Source organism: Mizuhopecten yessoensis, unplaced genomic scaffold (genome assembly GCF_002113885.1).
Source record: "Mizuhopecten yessoensis strain PY_sf001 unplaced genomic scaffold, ASM211388v2 scaffold11101, whole genome shotgun sequence".
NCBI lineage: Eukaryota > Metazoa > Mollusca > Bivalvia > Pectinida > Pectinidae > Mizuhopecten > Mizuhopecten yessoensis.
In genome coordinates this window covers 960,272-985,786 of record NW_018408880.1, presented here as the reverse complement: position 1 = coordinate 985,786, position 25,515 = coordinate 960,272, and the positions used below count along the sequence as shown (strand labels likewise).

The 25,515-nt window shown below is 36.3% G+C and overlaps 1 protein-coding gene across 2 annotated transcripts in view; it reads right to left on the bottom strand.

The window, feature by feature from the left end:
* LOC110465755 (glutaminase kidney isoform, mitochondrial-like) overlaps window positions 1-25,515 on the bottom strand; it is a 44,428-nt gene that overhangs the window by 4,190 nt on the left and 14,723 nt on the right. For both annotated transcript variants that reach the window (XM_021521818.1, XM_021521819.1), the window contains 11 exons: window positions 24,356-24,492; window positions 22,010-22,139; window positions 8,780-8,859; window positions 7,636-7,799; window positions 7,106-7,197; window positions 6,176-6,234; window positions 5,083-5,149; window positions 4,112-4,162; window positions 3,272-3,448; window positions 1,811-1,942; window positions 1,168-1,325 (listed from right to left, as the gene is read on the bottom strand). In XM_021521818.1, the coding sequence (XP_021377493.1) occupies window positions 1,168-1,325; window positions 1,811-1,942; window positions 3,272-3,448; window positions 4,112-4,162; window positions 5,083-5,149; window positions 6,176-6,234; window positions 7,106-7,197; window positions 7,636-7,799; window positions 8,780-8,859; window positions 22,010-22,139; window positions 24,356-24,492 (1,247 nt within the window). The remainder of the gene's footprint in view (window positions 1-1,167; window positions 1,326-1,810; window positions 1,943-3,271; window positions 3,449-4,111; window positions 4,163-5,082; window positions 5,150-6,175; window positions 6,235-7,105; window positions 7,198-7,635; window positions 7,800-8,779; window positions 8,860-22,009; window positions 22,140-24,355; window positions 24,493-25,515) is intronic.

Sequence of the window (25,515 nt, the reverse complement as noted above, 5' to 3'; positions counted from 1 at the left end):
ATTGAGAAGAAGTTGTGTAAAGGATTTAACCATATTTGACTCCTTAGACCTTGAAAATGGGCGAAGGTCATCTGTTTGAACAAACTTGGTATCCCTTTATCTAAGCATGCTATTGGCCAAATATCATTATTCTATGCCTCTTGGGCATGCAGAAGAAGTTGTTTGAAGATTTTAAACATATTTGACCCCTGTGACCTTGAAAATAGGTGAAGGTCATTTGTTTGAACAAACTTGGTAGCCCTTTATCCAAGCATGATACTGGCCAAATTTAAACATCCTGGGCGTTTTGGTTATTCAGAAGAAGTTGTTTAAACTATATTTTAGACAATTGACTCCTGTGACCTTGAATATAAGTGAAGGTCATTCATTTGAACAAACTTGGTAGCCCTTCATCCCAGCATGCTACTGGCATAATATCATCAACCTAGGCCTTTTGGTTATTAAGAAGAAGTTAATTAAAGTAAAATATTGATGCCAGACGATGGCCGACGGATCTGTTCCCTAATCTGCCACGGCCTGTCCAATATTTCATCCCAGCCCCTGATCAGTCCCCTAAATTACCATGGCCTGTCCAATGTTTCATCCCAGCCCCTGATCAGTCCCCTAACCTGCCACGGCCTGTCCAATATTTCATACCAGCCCTTGATCAGTCCCCTAATCTGCCATTGCCTGTCCAATGTTTCATCCTAGCCCCTAATTAGTCCCCTAATCTGCCATGGCCTGTCCAATTTTTTACATATAACAAGCATTAAATATACCCAGATTTTAACAACACCAACTGTTACATGTGAAAAAAAGTAAATACAGCTTTATAACTGGAAGTCATGGATTAAGGTGAAGAAAATTTCTTATACCAGCTACTGCAAAAAAGACCTTATTTTTAAGTTTTGGGGTATAATATAATTTGAACAGATTCGTGCATTGATAAATTGGTGCATTATCAATATGTGTGACAGAAAACGATATATAGAAACTTTTCAAGAAGCGCATTCATAAATTAGCGCATTGTTTAAGGCATGAACATTTCTATATATAGAATACCCCTTAAATTTGTACGTTTTCAGTATTTATGGATGTTTCTACAACTGGATACCTGTCATATTTTCAAGACTTCATCGCATAACAAGTCTTCTTAACTTTTAGAGTAACTTTGACCTTTGACCTTACCTCCTCATTGCTGTGACATCCCCGTTGTAGGCTCCAAAGAGGAGCTTCACTATTTCAAATGCCTGGGAGTGAGTTTTTGTGGTGCGGGGGTCATTTTTTGTGGCCTTTTTCTGCCTTACAATGTCAAAGTTGTGGAAGCTAAAAGCTTCAATGAAGTTCTGTAAAAGAGAAGACTTTTGATAAAATGTAAGTATGGGTTTCCAAATGAAACTAGAGAAGCTGTGAGCGAGCTCTCAAAGATTATACTCCTACATCAACTACATCAATTATTTATTCTAAAGATGTATCTGTTTTTAAGATATGAAATAAAACACATTATCATATTAATTCAATGACTTAGCAACTTTATAAAAACTTATCACACATTGTATTACAACAATTAATGAAACAAGTTTTATCGGTTTATGTTTATTTCTCTTGTTGGCCTAGAAGCACGTAGATAGCATGTGGTGACCAGACTTAAAGGTGCCTGAAGAAAGCCTACATCATATCGGGCAGGTGACCCAGTACCTTACAACATCTGATTAGGGGGTTAGGACTCCAGCCTTCTTTGTGGTGGATGCACTACACAATGCACCACCTGACCACCCTTTAACAAATCAATAACAATTTGTACTCTATAACTAGAGTTTGACCTACTGACCTCACAAAACTGTGTTCCCCTGCAGCTGTTTCCCCACACATCAAGGGGAGGCGACCACATACAAATCCCCATGACATTCGGCACGACCATGAGGACACACCCAGACACACCTGACTTGGCGGGGAGGCCGACCTGAAACCAAAATACTTCTCAATAAAATAGGATCAGACTAAGCTTTTTTTTGTCATTGAAGTTAAGGTAAAGTTTACCACTGCATCAGTTATATCACAAAGAAGAGTTCCACCTTTTTTTTAATTGGAGTATTCTCCCTTCTTGTAGAAAACGATGGAACCAAACAGAGGTTTTCTGGTTTAGAGTTACTTCCCTTGTCAATGTTCATTGTTTTTCCATAGGCTTTGCAGCTCATAAATTGAACAGTCATTTTGATACGATGCGTTTATAATTTCTGAATGGCGACATTCAGGTGAAGTGTATACTAGGTTTTGTAAGGTAAACGTCCTGAGATCAACCCCTAAAGTTTCTCTGTTTTCACTTATATTTCTATTTTCAAACAATTATTCTGTAAAATGCATCAAAACGTATGATTTTCATGGAACACTTCTCTTGTGTAAGACTTACGCAAATATTTGACACCAGAGAGAGTGTCAATTATATACTTTAACATCTTAAAACAGGGGTAGATATGATTTTCCATTTTTTTCTGAACATTTTTAAGCTCCATTTATCAATCGTTGTTTCCTGCCTTTAAATGATCTTTTGGAAAGTAAACTACCTTGTGAAACAGATAAAGATATATACATAAAATGAAAGCACTAGAGTAATCTCTATTGGTGAAACTTGAAAAGTTTTACATGAATTGAAAGAAAGAGCTGCACTAGAGTAATCCATCTGATGAACCAGAAACTATAAGGATTTAAAACAATAGAGCTGCATTAGAGTGATCTCCCTTGGTGAAACATAAAATACACAACACATGAACAAGGATCCATATTATAGAGTGTACATCATAGAGCTATATTAGAGTGATCTCCCTTAGTGAAACATAAAATACACAACACATGAACAAGGATCCATATTATAGAGTGTACATCATAGAGCTATATTAGAGTGATCTCCCTTAGTGAAACATAAAATACACAACACATGAACAAGGATCCTTATTAGAGCAATCTCTTTCGGTGATACATTTGTATATCAAGTATACATGCACATCATAGAGCTATATATTAGAGTGATCTCCCTTAGTGAAACGAATAGCATGCATGTACAGCATAGAGCTAAATTATAATTATCTCCCTTGCTGAAACACAAAATAAACATACAGAGATATGTACAGTTATCTCCCTTGGTGAAAAACCAAGTAAACATGTACATAGAGTTACAATAGAGTAGCAAAGAAGGCTATTTTCCAGAATTTTATCTTTGCCGATGAATTAAATAGGTTATGTTTATATAAATATAAACAAATTAGTATCAATTATAAGAAATAGATAAACAGACCTTAAAGGCAAACTGGCCGGAGTAGTCGTACATGCCACAGGAAAACATGAGGGAGAGAGTGTCACGGACGGACTGTGAGGTAAGCAGGCGCTCCCCCGTGGTAGGACACACCCCTCCATTGGCTAACGTGGCTGCAAGTACTGCCCCGGAGTCACAGTTGATTTCAACAGAGCAGAGCTTTGTAATATAAATATTTACATAATTATGTAACGGTACATGTGTTATACATCTATGAGCAAACCTGAGCAAAACAAACACAGAAAAATTTTGCTCTAGCTTCAACAAATTATATCTGAACGATCTTTTCACTAGAACTAAATATGAAAAGACATTTCACTTCAATCAAACTACTGTATGAAGATATTTTTTTTGCCACAGTTCAATTTTTTCGCCTTCCATTATATTTACAGCGAATAAAAGTAAAGAACATAGCATACGAAAATCAACACTGGGCGAAGGGCGGAAGTATGATAGGCGAAAATATTTCCCAGTATACAGTATTATCTGTAAACAAATCAATACTGGGCTACCAGTGAAACAGCAACTTCTTTCCTGCCCGCTGAAAGCTCAAGTTTCCCCGGGGAAAACATTAACTAGGGGGGAGGGGGAAGCCTAGCCTATTTCTTCCGCAGGGAAAGAAACATCTAGCAGTCAGGGAAAGAAATGACTTCTCATTACAGACTGGTTATGAATTTAGAATAAAACTCTAGAATATAACTTTAACAAAAAATATTTTCCGCAATGTTACATGGTAAAGTACAATCTTGAGCAATAATAATCTTGTACCAGTTGCATTTTCTGTAATGAATGATATAATTGAAGAAAACAGAGGATACTTACTTGAAAATAAAAGTTCAATACGTCTTTCAGGTTGGTACCCTCTGGGAAACACTAGAATAATGGAGAAAAGCCATGAAGATTAAATTATCTCTAGGTCCTAGCTAGTAGGGTATGTTAGTGATTTTATTGGTAAAGTTTTACAATAACAGCTTAAGTCATTTAAGGCTGTGCCTCCATGTGTGTTATGCATGCATGTAAGAGTGTAATAAGTGCTGGAGGCATGATGCAGACTTTAGAGAGCTACCTCACTGAAATACTGTAACAGAGTGCATGATTAATTAAATTTAAATCACAGCCTCCGCATGGGATCGAACCCGAGACCTCTAGCTTACTAGTCTTATGCTCAACCGATCGAGCTAAAGAGAAGTTCTCTCTAGCCAATCGATATATTGCGGCTAGTATTTACATAATGTACCAGGGTGACAACACCATGCCGAAGGCACCCAGCCAAGTATTCCATCTGGCCACATTATATATATATATATAAAGAAAAAAGCTCAGCAACGAGTCATTAATACATGTACTATCATCTCTTCAAGGAGATTCTTCAGACTGAAAAAGTGAATTGCTAAGCAAAGCGTCAAGAAACAAAAAAGGTTGTTTGGAATTATAAAAAAGAAAATATAAAGTCCCAATTGTTTCAGTGAGTGCATCTTCTGGTTGTTTTAGTTTTCAAAGTGGATCGCAAAAAAGCGACTCCCCAATTCTGCAGAACGTTCTATATTAGTTGCCTCTTACAATATACCGTGGGTAACAACAGTTTTTTGTTGTTGAAAATTCCCAAACTTTTGTTTCTCAAAGTAGTTTGCACAAAAGCAAATCCCGAATTCTGCAGGGGTTTCAACAATATACATTGGGTAACAGCAGGTGTACTCTTTTGTCAATTCCCGACCGGCTGGACTCACAGAGCAGCTAGGGTAGGTGGGGTGAAAAGCTAGGGTAATACTGATTTTATCATAGAACCCATTTACCTTTTTCTCTCTCATGTAGTAGCCGAGGGCGAAGTTTCTATCAGCAGTCTCCTTCTCAGACAGATAACTGAAACAAAACATCATAACTTGATGAAACTCAACACAAACAATTTATAATTTACTGAAACAAACTGTTTGACTTTTATCTCTTTTTTTATTAATTTTGTGTCCGATAATATTAATAATATTCATTATGAATGCTTAATTGAAAGATGAAGCTCTCCATTTCATTTTCAATTCCGTAAAGCTGTATCCTTCATACATTTGGTCAATAAATGGTATAACAAGGAAAGTATGGTGCAGGCAAGTAAATTGGTATAATGAGCCAAGGGCCATAACTCTCTGTATATTAATGTGCACCAGATGCGATTAGTGTATATATAATGTTTGATGATCATAGGTGAAAAAGAAAGGAAGTTTTACTGCAGATAATTAAAAAAAACAACAAAGGATTTAACAAAAAATCATTATTATGTATCTGTATTATGTTTTTACTTCGTACACAAGCAATGTACGTATTAAACATGTCGCAATGTTTCAAGAGCAACTGGTCTCTTTTGTCAAGCCACTGTATGATTGAGTGAGTGATTTGTACTGTTAACCTGTACAATAATGTGACGAAATGGTATATTTTCTACGTCATTTGACCAGGGATATTCTCCTATCAATGGAGAGTGTTTACACACTCTGTCGAATAAGTTACTAGTAGGGTGTAGATTAGCCGCCTCTCGCTTTAGAGCAGAATCAGGTCATACAGATGATACAGCTGGTGTCAAGAAAAATGAAAAAAAGAAAAAAAAGGGGGGGGGGGGGGGGGGGGGGACACCAGCTGAATCATCTGTATGACCAGATTCTTACCTAGAGTGAGGCTCAGGACCCCAATTAAATATCAAAACACTCTGCCTTTCCAAGAAACCTAAGTGTATCACGTCTAGTGAAAGTAGGTGAAATTACAAAAATAAAGGACTAGACAGAATATTATTGATGCATATAAAGCAAGACATTCAACTACACCATTGAACTTCATGTCATAGGTGGATGTGTAAAAATAAAAATATTAATTAATTCTTTGAGAAGGCATAGACAAACTTACACTCCATTGTTGAAGGACATCAATTCTCCACCTGCCAATTTCTTAAACATACTAAGGGTCTGTAAATCAAAGGGTAAATTACAACACAAATTAATTATTAAGAAATAAAAGATAAAATATACATGATGTTAACTCAAGTTTCCATTTTTAATTAGGTCGATGAAATGAGTGTAAGATATTATGATTTTAGGAAGTTTGGCGAGTTCAAGTAAAAATTGTGACATTTAGTTTCATAAATTTCATACGAAATGGAAACGGGTGTGAGAATTTTTTGATTTCAGGAAGTTTTGTGAGTATAATTGAAAATTATGACATTTCCTTTCATAAATTTCATATGAAATGGAAATGGATGCAAGATTCTGTTAACCACATACATTGGGTTTGTTGATTCAGTCCTGAAAACAAAATTTTCTCAGACCAATTTGAGATTAATAACTCACTTTTCTCTTGTGAATAATGTGAAATTAGAAAGCTGTGATGTCAGGAAGCTCTCCTAGTTGTGACAATGGAAAGCTACAGACAGACAACAGGCATTGTCAAATATGACGCAGTTCATTTAACTCATTCACCCCTGAAATTTTATAATGAACCATTCCAACCTTTGAATTAGAGGAGTTCAAATGTGGCTTCAGGGGTGAATGAGTTAATAAATATCTCAAGACCAACTCTATTCATCACTCCATGAAAATGATAACAACAAGATTCAATCCTTGAACAAATACCAGGTAGACATTTCTATTTGATATTTGTATGAAAAGTCAATATTAGCAAAATGTACAAGTACATGCCAGTAAAAACACATTTTGATATGATCTGAAGTTTTAACATTATTTTATTATCTCATGGCCTGATTTAGCAAGACTATAAGTCTTCTATATATAGGGAGAGGCATAGTGAAACATCGGCCGAAGATACAGTGTGTATAATTACATGGTCAAACTTGTCAGCTGAGTTCATTTCTTGTTTGACTAGCGAACAGGTAACAATTGCACCAGAGTTGATCATAGGATTATGAGGCTTGTCTGAAAATAAAAATGTATAAGAAATAAACATAACCTGTTCAAGATTCAAGATTCAAGAAATTATATTTACCGTCGCATATTACAAACAAAATAACATTAGCACTGTAGTGCTATTCTTGCAACTGTTATTTCAATGACAGAAATTACATCATGTAATATAAGGTAACTGTTTCAAGGAAATTAACAACAAGAAATCTCTGTGACTGCAATGATGTCAACAGGAAATAAAGTAGATATAACAAATATATCAAGAGCGAGGGTGCTAACATAAAATTTTGATCATCAAAAGCTCATATATGAAAGGAAAATGTGCAAAATCAAAAAGTCTATTTTTTTTTTTACAAAAACCCCAAAAATAACGCGTAAGAATTCAAAGTTGTCTAAAGTAACTTACCTGTAACCTGAACAAAGTTCTTTGTGTATCAGAGACAAACTTACCATTACGGTCCAAACAGATCATGTTAAAAGGATGACCACTTGGCTCATGGCCAACATATTGATGAACGATCTCTGGTCCGAGTTCGTTAAGAACCATGGAATATGTCAGAGGTTTACTGACCGACTGCAGGCAAAACGGCACATTGATATCGCCGATGGAATGGCTACCAAAAATAAAATAAAAAGTTAAGGCTAAGGGTACCACTGATCAGATTTAAAAACGAATAAGATTTCCACTGAGTGTTGTTTTGACATTGAGTAATTATAATCTCCCCTTCTATACAGAAGATGAAACAATCTAAAGGATATTTTTCTGGTTTAGAGTAACTCTTCCTGTTAAGTTCTTCATATTACGCTTGATGGGGAATTAGGGCCTTATATTAGAATAAATAAATAAATATACAACATTTGATATAATGCCCTTTCTAGCTAACATAAGCCACTCAAAATTGGACATTCATTTTGAAGCAGTGTTTGTATGTTTCCTGTACGACAAAATTGGTGAAATGTATGCGTTGTAATGTAAATGTTCAGACTTATGATCCTTGCCATTTTCTTGTTTCTTTTTTTTTAATTCTGTTTTCAAACATCTAAATTTTAAACAACCTGAGTTTGAACTTCAAATATGATTTTTTAAAATATTTTTCATGCTTCATTAATTGCTGTTTAAAATGTATTTATACATCAATGCTTGTTACTTTTGAAAGAAGAAAACATCTTTAGCAGTTGATAATTACAGTTAATACATTTTGCAATGATCTCTCAAAAGTCATTTGATTCATCTTAAAACGCTTTTAAACAATTGCTACATATTATATTTATAAGCAGCTATACATTTTTAGAGTATGGAAGTGAAAAATATGTAGCATTACTAATATTTCTTTTAACAATGTCAATTTGAAGTTTGCAATTTAGGGAAGAGAGAATTATCTCCCTTTGAACAAAACAAATGATTTATGACATATCAATCTCTGCATTACTGTATGTATAAAAAATCGAGAGTACCTAATGATAGGATACCCTTGTTGCCGGGCTATTCAAATAAATTCTGAAGAAGGATGTATACATATTTGAAACATAAAAATTTCATCAGAGGTTTTTTTTCTGAGATATTTAATAAAATAATGTAAGTCTGGATACTTACCGCTGTCCATCTACAGTACACACAGAAACACCCCAATAGTCAGGACTATACCGGGCAAGCTGAGGGATGTAGTTCGCAACCTGTACAAAGGAAGTAAAAATACAAAATAAATGTACTTCCATATAATTATCGTAACTATTATTACATGTAGAGCTGTGAAGCTAGAACCATCAATATTTCTGAAGGCAGTAGATCGATTCAAATACTGTCTTTACCTTATCTTTATCCACCAAACAAAACAAATATGTTTAACTTGACCTCATATGCTCATTAACCCATTCACCCCTGAAATTTCATAATGAACTATTCCAACCTTTGAATGAAGAGTTCAAATGTGTCTTCAGGGATGAATGAGTTTATATAAGCCCATGCCTGATAACAATTAAGCCCACCCACTCAGATAATTGCATGGGCCTCAAATTTATTTTTTACATCAATAAAACACATCACCAACTTTTGACCCAATTTTTCATAGAATCCCCTAGGCTTACTGAAGGAATATTAAGATAAAATGAAACATTATGAAATTACCTTGATATTAGTTCTCTATTAAGTTGGTATAATTCAAGGGGTTTTTCGTTTCACTACAGTATACACATGCAGTCATTAGAGACTTGGCTAAATCAAATACCAAGCAAATATAATCTATAACCAAAAGAACTTAGTGTAATCTTTGTGAATATTTGCTTAAAAACAAACATTTAATAAAATGTGTTTATCTGATTTCTGCCAAACAAGAGGCACAAAGGGTCTGTAGCGCTCACCTGGATATTTGAGCAATCGAGGAATAATAAAATCTCTCGCCCCCTTGGGGGTGAGATAGGGGAATCTCAACCCGAGGGGGAAGTTCTTAATTTGCCAAACATGAGGCTGTGCCGAGTGTTTGACAACTTAAGAATCATTTCCCGAGGGTTGAGATTCCTCTATATATATTTATCTATTGCCATTATAACAACATAATATATTAGATAATCTATTTCCGTGTTATAAGGAAGAAGAGTCTTATAAGATGTTATTACTTGTGTCCAGTTCATGTCTATTATATCCAATAAGATATGTAAAAAATAAACGACCGTCTGTCAAGGATACCTCCCATAAGTCTATAGATACAGGTTTGTTTTATCTTTTTATAGCCAAAACATCCAACACAGGGCAATTGACTATTGTTTGTACAAATGTATGAACGTCATGAGTTCTGAAGTATACGTACATCCATTTGTTAACTGACTCAATCCAATGGAGTTTAAACATAAACCATGATCAGATCATAATGCGTTGGACGTCCTTGAGAATCCTATACATGTACATGTATGCAGAGAGTATATATGTACTGTTTTATTTCATGTCAAGTAGTACTTAGTCGGTACACGAATCACAAGGAAAGAGACTTGCGTCAGACATAATAAAAGCAGTATTTTGTCTTTATCGTCATTAAAATACAATTCTTTCAAAATGGTTTTACACATTAATTCGTTTTTTTCCACCTCAACATTTTCATTTTCATTAAAAATTCCAAAAAGCATGTATTAAGGTAATTTTCGATTTTTTTTCGTAATTGAAATATTTGATTATACCTCTGATAAACATCGTGGAGATTCGATTTCCAATGTGTTACTATTGTGCACTTCTTATTATGTAAAATGTAGACTATCATACTGCCACCCCCTCCCCAACAATCTCTCTCCCCTTCCCTCCCAATCTCTTTCTCTCTCTCTCTTTTAAAAGGCACCCTATGTGTCCATGTTCAATGCAGATCCACATTTGTGATATTTATTGGACTTATTTTTCACATTGAAAGCTGTGTATGTATATAACCTGATTTGTCTGTTTTCCATACGTTGATCATGATGAAGTCAACTTGCTCCTTTTTTGACAGATCAAATTTACCCTCACAGTAACAAGGCAGAGGGTAAATTTGATCACTTTTTGTGTCTTTTATTGATGAAATTTATTTTTGCACCCAAGAAATATCTTCAATTTTTTGTAATAAATATGTTATTCTTATAAAAAATAAATAAAGATTAAATAAATATGCAATTTTTCTTTTTGGTAAATGGATCATTATCCTTCACTATGCCGTCTGTATTGGTTTGATAGTTGCTTCTCTTGGTGGTAGTGTCACATCAATGCAAAGAATCAACCAATCAAATTCCGTTTTTAACTTCGCACATCACAAAGCAACCAAGATATTTTTAGAAAGTGGAATTCTATATCGTTTATTCACATATCTTGGTGTTTTAATGTCATGAGTGTGTGAGTGGCATAGGCGTGCAAGATTAAAGTGATCAAATTTACTCGCATGATCAAAGTTACCCGACCTTCCCCTATTTGTACATTTATACCCACGCAATTGATCTGTGGTAGTGACATCGCGATCGGTAGCATATTGGATCAGTAATGTAATGGTCACGAGTTCGCCCCATCTGTTGAAACTACCAGCCAAATATTATTATAAGATTCTATGCTTTTTGGTTCTTCTTCAGAAGTTAATTGACATATTTTTCCCTGTGACCTTGTAAGTAGGTCAATGTCATTTTCCTTCTCATACTTTGTTAGCTCTATCCCAAAAAGCTACCAGCCAAATCTTATGAATCCATTCCTTTTGGTTCTTAAGAACAAATCCTTTAAAATGCTGTTGATCTCTATATCCTTTAAGGTAGGTTGAGGTCATTTTCATTCGCAAACTTTGGTGAGCTCTATCCCAGGAAGCCACCAGCCAAATATTATAATTTTATGCTTTCGATTATTCAGAAGAAGTCGTTTGATGTTTTTGACATATTTGACACCTGTGATCTTGAAAGGTGGTCAAGGTCATTTTCATTCTCAAACTTTGACGGGATCTATCTCAGGAAGCCAACAGCCAAATATAAAGATTCTATACCTTTTAGTTCTTCAGAAGAAGTCGTTTAAAGATTTTTTACATATTTGACCCCTGTGACCTTGAAAGTAAGTCAAGGTCATTTTCATTCTCAAACTTTGTCAGGATCTATCTCAGGAAGCCAACAGCGAAATATAAAGATTCTATACCTTTTAGTTCTTCAGAAGAAGTCGTATAAAGAGTTTTTACATATTTGACCGCTGTGACCTTGATAGTAAGTCAAGGTCAATTTCATTCTCAAACTTTATCGAGCTCCATCCAAGGAAGCCAACAGCGACATATGAAGATTCTATACCTTTTAATTCTTCAGAAAAAGTCGATTGAAATATTTGACCGCTGTGACCTTGAAAATACGTCAAGGTCATTTTCAAAATATGTTGGGCTCCATCCCAGGAAGCCATCAGCCAAATATAAAGATTTTATACCTTTTAGTTTTTCAGAAGAAGTTGTTTGAAGTGTTCAACATATTTGACCGCTGTGACCTTGAAAGAACGTCAAGGTCATTTTCATTTTCAAACTTTGTTGGGCTCCATCCCAGGAAGCAATCAGCCAAATATAAAGATATATTCTATACCTTTTAGTTCATCAGACGAAATCGTTTGAAGGGTTTGACATATTTGACCGCTGTGACCTTGAAAGTAGGTCAAGGTAATTTTCATTATCAAACTTTGTCCGGCTCTATCTCATGAAGCCAACAGCCAAATATGAAGGTTCTATACCTTTTCGTTCTTCAGAAGAAGTCGTTTAAAGTGTTTGACTTAATTGACAGCTGTGACCTTGAAAGAACGTCAAGGTCATTTTCATTCTCAAACTTTGTCCGGCTCCATCCCAGGAAGCTACCAGCCAAATATGAAGATTCTATACCATTTAGTTCTTCAGAAGAAGTCGTTTGAAGTTTTTGACATATTTGACCCCTGTGACCTTGAAAGTAGGTCAAGGTCATTTTTATTCTCAAACTTTGTCAGGCTCCTACCAACGAAGCTATCATCCAAATATCATGACTCCAGGCCTGTCCATTCTTCAGAAGAAGTCGTTAAAAGGAAAAGTTGACGGACGACGGACGCCGTACCATGACATAAGCTCACTTGCCCTTCAGGCAGGTGAACTAAAAACAATGCTGAAACAATACAACACTTTCACATAATATTTGAATACAAGCCATTCGGATTGATATGTCTCGCCTAATATATGCCCCGCTTTGACCATCAATGCTCATATCAGAGAAACTAACTTAAACGCAAAAACTTAATGTTGATTGAGATGCTGACAAAGTCAATGGACCATGAAAGGTAGGCCGCATCCAGCATTTGATGCATGGGCTGAGATATACTACCTAAGATGCATCTATGGTGCAAGTTTGGTTGGTCTAGCATTTATACTTTCAGAAAAACTAAGTTAAACGCAAAAACTTAATGTTGATTGAGATGCTGACAAAGTCAATGGACCATGAAAGGTAGGCCGCATCCAGCATTTGATGCATGGGCTGGGATATACTAACTAAGATGCGTGTATGGTGCAGGTTTGGTTGGTCTAGCACTTTTAGAGAAGCTAACTTAAACACAAAAACTTAATGTTGATGCCGTCGCCGGAAAAGCAACACATAAGTCTCGCTTCGACTATGTGGCGGGGAAACAAAAATCATGGTTATTTTATTAATTTAAACTTAGGTAATAAACAATCAACACAGAGGTATGTATACCTATATTACAGTAAAGGTTTGTCTTGTAACCTAATTCATATATAACTGTCAGACACTATACATCTGAGGTAGACTGTAGGTATGTATACATTAAAAACACCACGGTCTTGTAAACACGACCTACATTTGATCACCTTTTAACTGCACAATTGGTCTACCCTATTATTTTCTATGTAATATAAGCCTGTCGGCAACCTCGCTCAACAAGGAAGTGATATTTTCTGTATATAGTTATCGGCTGAACAGGTAGATCTACCAAGATGGCCGAGGAGGGTATTAAGTTTGGACTTATATAATTATGACGAACAGAAATTAACCAGAAATGTTTCTTTTTAGCAAAACTGAATTTTGAGCCAGAAAACATATGATTTATATGAACACAGTTAGATAATGGAGGTTTACCTGGACAAGGACCTACATTGACCTATTACACAAGCGATCCCTCTATTGTCACTGTGTTGTATATTGATAACCAGACATCAAACAGGGAAGTAATATTTTTTGAAAAGTTACACACCTAAACAGGTACATCTACAAATGGTGGCCAGGGAGCATATTCAGTCTGGACAATGTATTAACAATGAGGAACAGACATTGACCAGCAAATGTCTCTTTGGAACAAAACTGAATTTTGAGCCAAAAAAAAGTGATTTGTCAAAACAATCATATTGAATTTAATTCAAGGCTGTGGTTCCAATACTGGGGATGTAGACGATGACAATATGTGTACCCATTTCCTTGATGTTTACATTCCGAGGCTTGGAATGGAAAAACTGGATATTCCTCATCCTATACCCGTACGTATCAGTGATCATCAGGTAGCTAATTAGTTTGATGCTTGAACACATGTTGAGCTCGGTGTAAAGTCCAGATTTAGAGACATGAAATAAAGTCTATGTTGCGACTGTTATTCAGTATCAGTTATAATTGACAAGTTGTTTGGATCTATTTATAGACTTTCTTGCCTCTTCCTCAACTTTTTCATCAACATGGCAACTGCACCCATAGGTCAAATCCGTCTCTGTACCTGTACTGATCATGAACACAAGGGGAAACCGTGGCCACTGGAACTTTACTGTGAGAAATGTGATACACTGGTCTGTTATAAATGTCTGTTATCTACTCACAAAGGCCATGATGTTTGTGAACTCTGTAGTATTACATCACAACAGTCAGAACCAAAAAGGAAGAAGGCAGTGACTATGTACAAACTACTGTCACAGACCAAAGCGTTGAAGAATTGGGTGTCTCCTGTTGGTATTGGTTCTATATGCCCCACCACTGATGGTCAGGTGTGGACCAGTGTGAATAACAGCGACACATTAACTCTCCTGGACAGGAAAGGGAAAACAATACAGCAGGTCAAACACAAAACTTACATCAATGACATAAGTCTGTCACCAACAACACACACACTGTGGGTCTGTGATAGAGCAATCAGCATCATGGAGTTAGTATCAGAACAACTTACACACAGATTCAGTACCTGAAGGTGGAACCCAGGTGTATCTGTGTTACTGCCTGTAACCATGTCATTGTGGGGATGACCAACAACATCTCCAAATTAACCACACAAGGTCAAATGGTACTCACTACAAGTACTGCAGGGACTGGGAAGCCATTAGTGTGTTCACCATATGGAGGATCTCAGAGTCTCCTGTCACTCACAATGTCGCAGTGATTAATAGGAATTTTAAGGGTTATGGTGGTGATGGGATACAACATGTTCTTGTCATTGACAATGATTTCAAGGAACTGTTTTTATACAGAGGTGACATCCCCAGTACATATAAACAATCATCCCATAAAGGAGCTAGACCATTTGACCCCTGGGGTGTGGTGTATGACAATGTGGGAAAAATCATTATAGGGGACTACAACAACCGAGTCCTCCTCATCAGTGGAAGTGGTCAGTTCCTCAGGATCATACACACCGAAACAGGTTGGACATGGACTGTAGGTGTAGACAGGGAGGAAATCCTGTGGGCAGTGTTTCGTGTGTTTGGTTTGTTTGGTTTGGTAAATGTTAAACAATTACAGTACAGCAGTGTGTGACTCCTGTGACAAAACTTGAAGGTATTATAGTTTCCAATTGACAACATGGACAAACCAACAAAACTGACCACAATAAACAATCAGTCAACATTCTACCCTGATTATACATCATCATATAATCCCTGGAGGGTCAGAACTAGGCGCGGTCGTAGTCCGTCCACTACCATCGGGCTCCTACAAAAACTTTTCATAATCTATGAAGGGTTTTGCAATCTAACTTTTTGACATGGAATAGTCGAATACCTCAACCATCAGATTTTATTGGGCCACTTCAAACATTTTAAACAGAATCCAAACTGGAGGATGAAATTGGGAATGTCAGAAGCCGAGTGTCGGAAATGACAGGAAAAGACAACGACCTCGGACAACACGGCCGGAAAAATTCCTTGCGTATATCTGGACTAAAAGTACACCGAAAAGGAATCTGTTGAGGAATGTGTTCTGGAAATAAAAGTATTTTGTTCGGGACACTTTGAAGGTACCGATTGAGGATAGCGATATTGATATCGCTCACAGACTGGGAAAGTTTAACAGCTTTACCCCAAGGAACGTTATTGTTAAATTTACCCATAGACGCAAGAAGCAAGAGATCATCCAAGCGTGTAGGAAGCCGAAAGAAACGCGATTCGTTACCTTAGAGGATCTCATGCGTTACAACCAACAGAGGCTATAGGATGCATTATCACTTTGAGTGTGTCAAGAACTCATTCAGTATCGATGGAAAGTTAGTCATGGTGCTAATTAATGGAAAGAAAACGCAGACTTTTGTTTGAAACTCCACTTGAAGAGAACTTTCTCATGGACAATGCCAACTTTGGCCTTAGGCGTGCAGTGACTGGGTTAACTGTAAGATCGGTAGTGACTTTATGCCAGTACATCTTTACTGGCTGAACGATCTGTTACGTATACTGTGTCGGTATTTCCAGAGTGGGTGGTCTAGAGTGTACATAGGCGTGTATATCCTTTTGCGTTTGTTGTGAATAATGTTCCAAATGGAAGTGTTTATTTGGATTGAGTTTCCAACCATACAGGTAAGTGTTCCATACTAGCGCAAAACGTAAATGTAGTTACAGATGATACTCTAAAAATACTGATCGTTATGCTTCAGTGATCTCGCTTACCTTTATCTAAGGTTAGTATTAAATATGTGCCTTATTTTAGGCTAAGCCTATACCAGTTCCTCTCAACAAGTCATAATATATAGTTATAGTATATAATCGACCAGGTTTCAGAAACTATTGGTTAAAGTATGTATAATGAAACCATATTCCCCTTTCTTTTCTGGACACCGGTCGCCCATTTAGTCTATAGTATTATTTTTTACTTCCGGCAGACGAAAATACCTGTATGTTCCTAGGTAACTCTCCAACTCCTGAATGTGTGATATACTGTGCTGTACACTGTATGTGTATGGTAGTATGAGCAGAAAAGTACGGTAACTGTAGGCTGTAGCCACGGACAGTTAATGTTGCGTCCGTGTATAAGGTGTGGGGTGTAGAATGATATTTTGTATATATGCAACTTACTAAGTAAGACGAATTGAATATGCAGTATATTGTCTGTGATACCTATATAAAGAACAAGTATGTTTATACCCATGGCAAAAACAGCTAGGTTGAGTTTTGTGGTTAACAATATTTATTTAATAATAAATTCATTTTTCCGGATCAATCTGATCCTTTTTGTTTTCTTCGTGTACTTCCGGTCTTGTTTTTCCAGTATCGAGTGTGTGTGTGTGTAACTGTTGGGCAGTATAGTCATGTTCATGATCTCAAATATATTTTTTATGTATAGTTTTCTTTCTATATTTCATTTCTTTGTCTATCTGTGTTTTGGGAGGTATAAACTTAAGTTTTAAAGTTTCAACTGATATAACATGAGTGCTGTCACTGACACTGTGCTATATCGGCGAACTGTCAGGGCTTGGGTGATAAAATCAAAAGGAAAGACGTGTTCTCATACTTAAGGGATAAATGATATAGTATTTACTGTCTTGAGGACACCCATTTTACACATGATCAGGAAAATTTCATAAGAAATGAATGGGGATACCAGTTATTTTAGTTCTTTTAAATCAAGTTCACGTGGTGTGGCTATTCTTTTAAATAATAATTTTGAGGGGAAAGTGCATAAAAAGAGTGATTTACATGGTAATGTCCTTGCTCTTGACATTGATATTGATGGGTCTATGACAACTCTTATTTCCTTGTATGGTTCAAATCAGCACACCCCAGATTTTTATAATCAAGTAACTGATACAGTGAATAGGTTTGGAAATGAAAATATTATAATACCGGTATGTGGGGACTTCAACTTAGTTTTAAAACCATCTTTAGATTATGATAATAATTTTAGATTTGTTAATAATACTGCTGCTAGGGAACAGGTATTTGAATAAATAGAATAAAAAATAAAAAATAACTAGAATTATGTCAGTGTGACATTACAGCCGCTCACCACTTTAAATTTAATTGCTTCAGTAACACATTCAGCATCAAAATCTACTATAATACCTCAGAAATGTGTTCTGTATTCTGCTAATTGAAAATCAAGTCATGTGATGATGTTGCCTTTGGGATTTTCAAAATCAATCGCCTCTGAAATGATGCCTTAAAAAGATTTCTCCCTCTCCTCTTTTTTCACCCTCTTTAAGTGTGACGCATTGTTGTAATTTTCATTAATTTTGTTTTTTTGTTTGATTTTGTTTAACGTCCTATTAACAGCTAAGGTCATTTAAGGACGTCCTCCCCTGTGTGCAAGATGCATGCGTGTAGTGTTTGTGTGTGTATTTTGGGAGGCTGCGATATGTTCGTGTTTGTCTTTGTGATAGCGCGGAACTAATGCCGACTTTATAGTGCTACCTCACTGAAACATACTGCCGAAGACACCCAGCAGGACGCCTCACCCGGTCACATTATACTGACAACGGGCGAACCAGTCGACCCACTACTAACTTGCTGAGCGTTAAGCAGGAGTATAAACTACCATTTTTACAGACTCTGGTATATCTCGGCCAGGGGACAGAACCCAAAGCATTCCTCACAGGGGCGAACGCTCAACAAATGACCAAAAGTGAGGCATTGTCAAGGGAGACATTAGGAAGAATAAAGTTATTTAGAAAGGAGAAAAGGAAAAAGGTCCCAAATTTAGTCGCCTCTTACGATCATGCAATTGGGGGCAGCAGGTACAATTCTTACGCTCTATCTGCAGGGAACGTAATTTTTCGTTAAATAGCATCCGCCAATGATGTAACATGAGCATTTACGTGCCGAATGGCAATCGGTGAATGGATAATATAGAATAGGTGCATTTTGTGCTTGTGAAATGAAGGATAATAAAACAGTAGTGGGAAAACATGCATGGAGAAAAGAGACATTGTACTTTTATTTTTATTTATTTTTTATTAATAACAATAATAACTACAACATTGACAGGTCAGTAAGGGCCCAGTCTTGTGGCAATATATCCCCCATAATTATCAAGAAGCGATCTGCCCATATAGCTGAGCTTGAAGTTTGACATTTGGACTTCAAAAAGAATCGCAAGGAAGCAAAATATACATTTTACATGTACTATGATGTGAGTCTAGTTTCCTTCCACCTCCATATTTGCTGGGCTAACAGAAATGTAAATACCAGTGAAACACTCATTTGTTAGCTTTGCTTTGTTTTATTTCACCTTATAAACCTCCTCCATCAAAAGCCAGGGTCAAAGTCAGAGATCAACTTTGTCTTTGACCTTTGGACCCAAATGACCTTGACCATTAACCCAGTGACCCTGATCTTTGGTCAGTTGACTTATTCTTTAATTCAGACCAACTTTACTTCTTAATATCATAACAAAATGTTCATCAGTGAAAAATATAAAACTTGAACTTGACCCTTTGGACCCCGTGACCTGGAACTAAGGTCATGCAGATGACTCTGTGTTAAGTTCTGAACAACACTGCTTCATAATGTCATAAAAAAATGTTGATCAGGGAAAAGGTACAAAATTTAACCTTGACCTTTGACCTAGTGACCTTGGGTCAATTGACTCCTTTTTTAATTCTGAGCAACATTGCTTCAAAGTGTCATAGCAAAATGTTCACCAGCGAAAAGATACAAAATTTAACCTTGACCTTTGACCCAATGACCTTGACCTTTGGTCAGTCAACTCCTTGTTTAATTCTGATTAACTTTGCTTCATAATATCATTACAAAATGTTCATCAGTGAAAAGATGCAAAATTTGATCTTGACCTTTGAATCTAATGACCTTGACCTTTGGCCTTGAGTTTTTTACCTCAGTGTGTCTCTTTGTTTAATTCCGAACAACTTTGCTTCATAATGTCAGCGAAATGTTCACCAGTGAAAAGCTACAAAATTTGACATTGTTCCCTGACCCGATGACCTTGACCTTAGGTCAGTTGACTCCTTGTTTAATTCTGATCAACTTTGCTTCATAATGTCATAACAAAATGATCATCAGTGAAAAGGTTTGACCTTTGAACCTTATGACCTTGACCTTTGACCTGGACTTTTTACCGCAATGTGTATTTTTGTGAACTGAACATCTTGATCAAGTTTCATGTACATCGGTCCATGGATACTAAAGTTATCAGCCAGGAACAAAATTTGTGGACGGACAGACAGAGTGATTACTATAGGGCTCCCGTATTTCCGATACGGGACCCTAATTAATATATGTAGCTACTATATTCACCGTCATTGAATATACAAAATCTCACAAATGTTCTTGGTATATATTTGAATTTTATTTCTCAATGTGACTTTAACAACGTAAGAGTTATTTCCCTTACACCGAATTGGATACTATTTTGACACGGCGCGACTGTTGTGTCATGTTCTTAAATTGTTACACTTTCATAAATCAATACACCAGAAATAGCATGCTGTGTCACAGAAATGTTGATAAGCATACACAGTTCACATATCGTCTCGTCTCAGAGCCATTACCGTTATCAACCTAAGCACGATATGTCATATTACGTTCCTGTTTGAAACATCAAAATAGAGTTTATACTTCATCACTCATACGGTTTATAAGTATATATATTTACTTCTTCCTTCTACAGACAGCGTCAATGCTTGACAGTCTTGACATGTGATTTCTCGAATCATGTGTTTTACACGCGTAACACTCCTCAGATCGCAATCCGAGTTGCTAAAACGCTCAAACCTAGTGCACAAATTTCACCACCACAACACTCGTAGAATGCACAGGAATTAATTAAAGTATGGATTATAATTTGGAGAAGAGTATCAGAAGACTTTATGTAACCCACAGGCGAGTGTCAGAGATTCTACTTTCTATTTACGATAACGAAACTATATAGCGGAAGCATGCAAGACTGAATTATGCGCACGCACCCCGAACGGAAGTGGGTCCGTCATTTCGTTCTCTGGACAGAATTAATAAGCCGCTCGGCTCTCGCCAAGAGCGGCTTAATAAAAATCCCTGGAGAAAATCTATTCAACATTCTAGTGATTGTTTTGTTATTATGATCATCAGAGAAAAAACAGATAACATTCTACTGTAATTTATAATTCATTCTCATCAAAGTCTCTATGTTGTTAAAACAGATAAGTCAGACAATTAGATCAGTGGTGCCTAGATAGTGTAACAACTGTATAAGTGGTAACTTGATAGTGTGACAACTGTACAAGTGGTGACTTGATAGTAAGACAACAGTATACGTGGTGACTTGTTAGTCTGACAACTGTATAAGTGGTGACTGGATAGTGTGACAACTGTATAAGTGGTGACTTGATGGTGTGACAACTGTATAAGTGGTGACTCGATAGTGTGACAACAGTATAAGTGGTGACTGGATAGTGTGACAACTGTATAAGTGGTGACTTGATAGTATGACAACTGTATTAGTGGTGACTTGATAGTATGACAACTGTATAAGTGGTGACTTGATAGTGTGACAACTGTATTAGTGGTGACCTGATAGTGTGACAACAGTATAAGTGGTGACCTGATAGTGAGACAACTGTATAAGTGGTGACTTGATAGTGTGACAACTGTAAAAGCGATGACTGGTCAGTGTGACAACTGTATATTAGTGGTTACTGGTCAGTGTGACAACAGTAAAAGTAGTGACCTACAACATGTAATAGTGTGACAACAGTATAAGTGGTGACCTGATAGTGTGACAACTGTATAAGTGGTGACTTGATAGTGTGACAACTGTATAAGTTGTGACTAAATAGTGTGACAACATATAAGTGGTGACTGGATAGTGTGACAACTATATAAGTTGTGAATTGATAGTATGACAACTGTATAAGTTGTGACTGGATAGTGTGACAACAGTATAAGTGGTGACTTGATAGTGTGACAACTGTATAAGGGGTGACTGGATAGTGTGACAACTGTTCGGTTAACATAACAACCCAACATAATGACATTAACCCAACATAATGCAGACAATTAATAAAGATAAGACAGTCGTAGCGTTCCATATTCCAGACTGACACAGGTGTACAGACTGTGAGGTGTGCTTACAGGGTTCTTGGATGCAAGTAAACAACCTCAGAGATACAAGTCTCTAGATTTCTTTGAGCAGGTAGTTTATCACGAGACATTACCTCTCCCCTCGTGTTTGTTCTAGCTTGTCTGTACAGACGATCTATTCTCCGCCGGAAGTCGACAAAGTCAGGAATGACAAACTGGCTCCTGAAGGCCTTACTGATGAGGACGATATTATCATTGATACACCTGTAAATATAAGAATAGAATCATTTGGGCATGGACAAAAATTAATTCAGCATCTAGGAGATTTATTAGGCAAGATTTTTTTGCTTATAAATTAGCATATTTATCATTAAATATAAAGAGATAAATTTATTATCACTGTAACCATATATAATGCTCAATAAAATAAATTCAAGATCATGGTTACCTTTGGGGAAAAATTCAAGATCATGGTTACCACTTTAAACAAATTTTAAATCATGGTTGCTATGGTAGATAAATTCAACACATTTGTTGCCATGGTAAATAAATTCAAAATCAAAGTTGCCATGGAAAACAAATTCAAGGAAATGGTAACCATGGTAAAAAGACTGTATTATTCACATTGGACTTGGCCTGTTTATATATATGTTTTCTTTTGTTTGTGTCATAAACTTCAACGGGAATCTTGGCTATCATGATCAGTGAGCAGTGTTCTCACTAAGTTTTGAAATCAGTTTGACTTGAAAACAAGAGTGCCCACCATTCTACCAACTTCATTAGTTCTTTGTCAGTTTGATCTTTTCTTTTATCTGTTTGATCAAGTCATGTTAACAGTATATGCACCTTGAGGTAACTTTGGTCTAAACTCAATACTGCTGTGTATAAAAGACAACCTTCAAAGTGAGTTTGTTATTTCACATATTTACTAGTAAAGTACTTAATGTGAAAAAATAGAACCAATCATTGCAATATGAGAAAGATCTGTTAAGTTCTTCCTTTCGGCCATTTTTATGATCAGTCTCAAAATGAAACATGCACAACTTAGGGATCAAGGGGAACCTACAAACATATCAAATTTGAGAACGATCCCTCAAGTTATTCCTGAGAAATAGCACTAACAAACCGTCAATGTCAAAAATCAAAGATGGCTGTCTGTTGGCCATTTTGTTTATCTGATCAGTCTCAAAAGTTAAAACATCAACAACAAGGGACCGTGGGGAACCTACATGTACATATAAAATTTGAGAAAGATCTCTCCAATACTTCCTGGGAAATAGCACAAATAAACCTCAACTGTCAAAATCAAAGATTTTTTTATCCAATCAGTCAAGAAAACATGCACAAGTATACACACCAGGGGGAACCTACAAGTCAAATTAAAAAAAATTCTCCAGTACTGATTAAGAAATGGCAATTAGACGAATTACAAACCTCCACTGTCAAAATCCAAGATGGCTGCTTTTCGGCCATTTTGTTTATCTGATCAGTCTCAAAAGTAAACATGCACAGCTAGGGACCAAGGGAAACCTAGATATAAATTTTGAGAAAGATCCGTCTGTTACTACCTGAGAAATAGTGATAACAAGAATTGTTTAAGGACGGACGACGGACCACAGACCACGGTCCATGGACACAGGGCGATTTGAATAGCACACCATCAGATAATGGTGGACTAAAATCAGCCGGCTGTATATTCACATGGTATAATGCTGACCTATACATATTCATACTTCGGACAAAATAGCCAGTTCAAAGTTGATGAATAGCAGGCTACTTTTGCCAGAAACTGGATTTTAAGAAGATTTTAATGCCTAAAGGAGTTCATGAATATTAATGAGCATGTGAAGATGTACAAGATTCAATTAAATTGATACATAAATTTCAACATGTTACATTCTAGCTCATTTGAATTGTAACACAACATTTGAGTGGTCAATCAAGATAATTTGCTTCAGTATTACCCTGATATGGTGTCCGCAAATGTCTCATTTGCATAAGAATCCAAGCATGCATTTGTTAATGACGTCACTGAACCCGACTGACCCTGACAGTCACACGTCATGAATTGATCATTCACGACATTACGAACAATATCATATAACCCCTATAGGTCAATGCAATTTTGTCTCACTTTGAATAATCCTGTCGTCACCAATCCACAGCAGGGTAACTAAGGTTTTGAAGAAAAAGCTAAATGAAATTTCTTAAAATCATGGTTTTAGCTTATACAAATCAAATTAGAATGGACATAGTACACTACTGGTTTTTGAGATTTGCAGTGATATATTGTTATTATGATGTTGCAAACGCTGTTTTACTGGCTCTGCTCAACATCGCCAGTAAAACTCTATTTGCCAAAGTATAATCACAACATTGCCACAAATTTCCAAACACAGCAGGGTTATCCCCTAGATACAGTCTATTTGTCTGGAAACATTTAGCTAACTTTTATATCCAGGTGTGATCTAAGGACGTACTCTTTGAACTGGTTTCGATCCACTCTCACACTGTCGTACAAATCTTGTAGACCTGCTTCATTTTGAAGGTTGGCAAAATTCTGCATACATTCGGAGAGGCGAGGATCAGTGTCTCGTAGACCAGTCATATGTAGCATCTATAATAATAAAACATATTGTTAAATTTGTCATTTACAGAAAACAATGAAATACCTAACAATTGTTCAGAGGTTGTAATTACTTAAGGAGACCAAGACTTTTTTTTTCCAATTGTTTTTTCTTAAAAGAGCTGGCAATCTCCGAAAGGTACATTCAATTGCTCTTTATGCTTTATTTAATTTCATATTCATACATATCACCAAAAAATTAACACTTCACCAAAAGCTGCCTTGTATTAAACAACATCTATACAACTCACAGTGTGAAATCATTCTCGTTTTCCTCATCTAGTAAATTAGGGCTCTTGTGAGCAGGTATTGAATGTTACGTCATTAGTTTGTGTGAGAAAATTACGTTGTTTTTCTCAAAAAATGATGACGTTGCTCTCACAAACAAATGTCATAAAAATCAATACCTGCTATCAAGAGCAGATAACTCTGCAATACAGAGAGACGGAATATGTCTCGCTGGGTATAAAAAGAGCATTTTCTGTTTACCTATAATATGGAATGCATTATTGCTTTGTTTAACCACTTAAAAATGTTTAATAATCTATTCTTCATGTTATACATACCTTAACCAAATGTACTGACAATTTAACTCATTCACCCCTACATATTTAAACTGGACTTGCCCTGAGTCTTTGATTTGGTAAGGTTCAAATGTGACAGTAGGGTGAATGGGTTAAAGAAGTTGTGACTGGTTTATAACAAATGCAAATTTATCAAGGCCTGTATGCATGAAACCATTCTCATGCTCAGGCCCGGATAATGTGCTCACAGTTATTTAATGTAACTCTCGCAAATCATGCAACATGATAAACAAGAGGCCCATGGGCCTAAACGGTCACCTGAGTCTACAGTATTTATTTTTGTTGTTGAAATATGTACCAATTTGAGTAAAAAATAGTATAATGTTAACTTAACTTTGTCAGGACCATGAGCTGATCATTCCTAGACCAATTTTAAGTGAGATCGGCCTATTAGAACTTAGTAGCAAAATAGCGGCCATGGCAGCCAAAT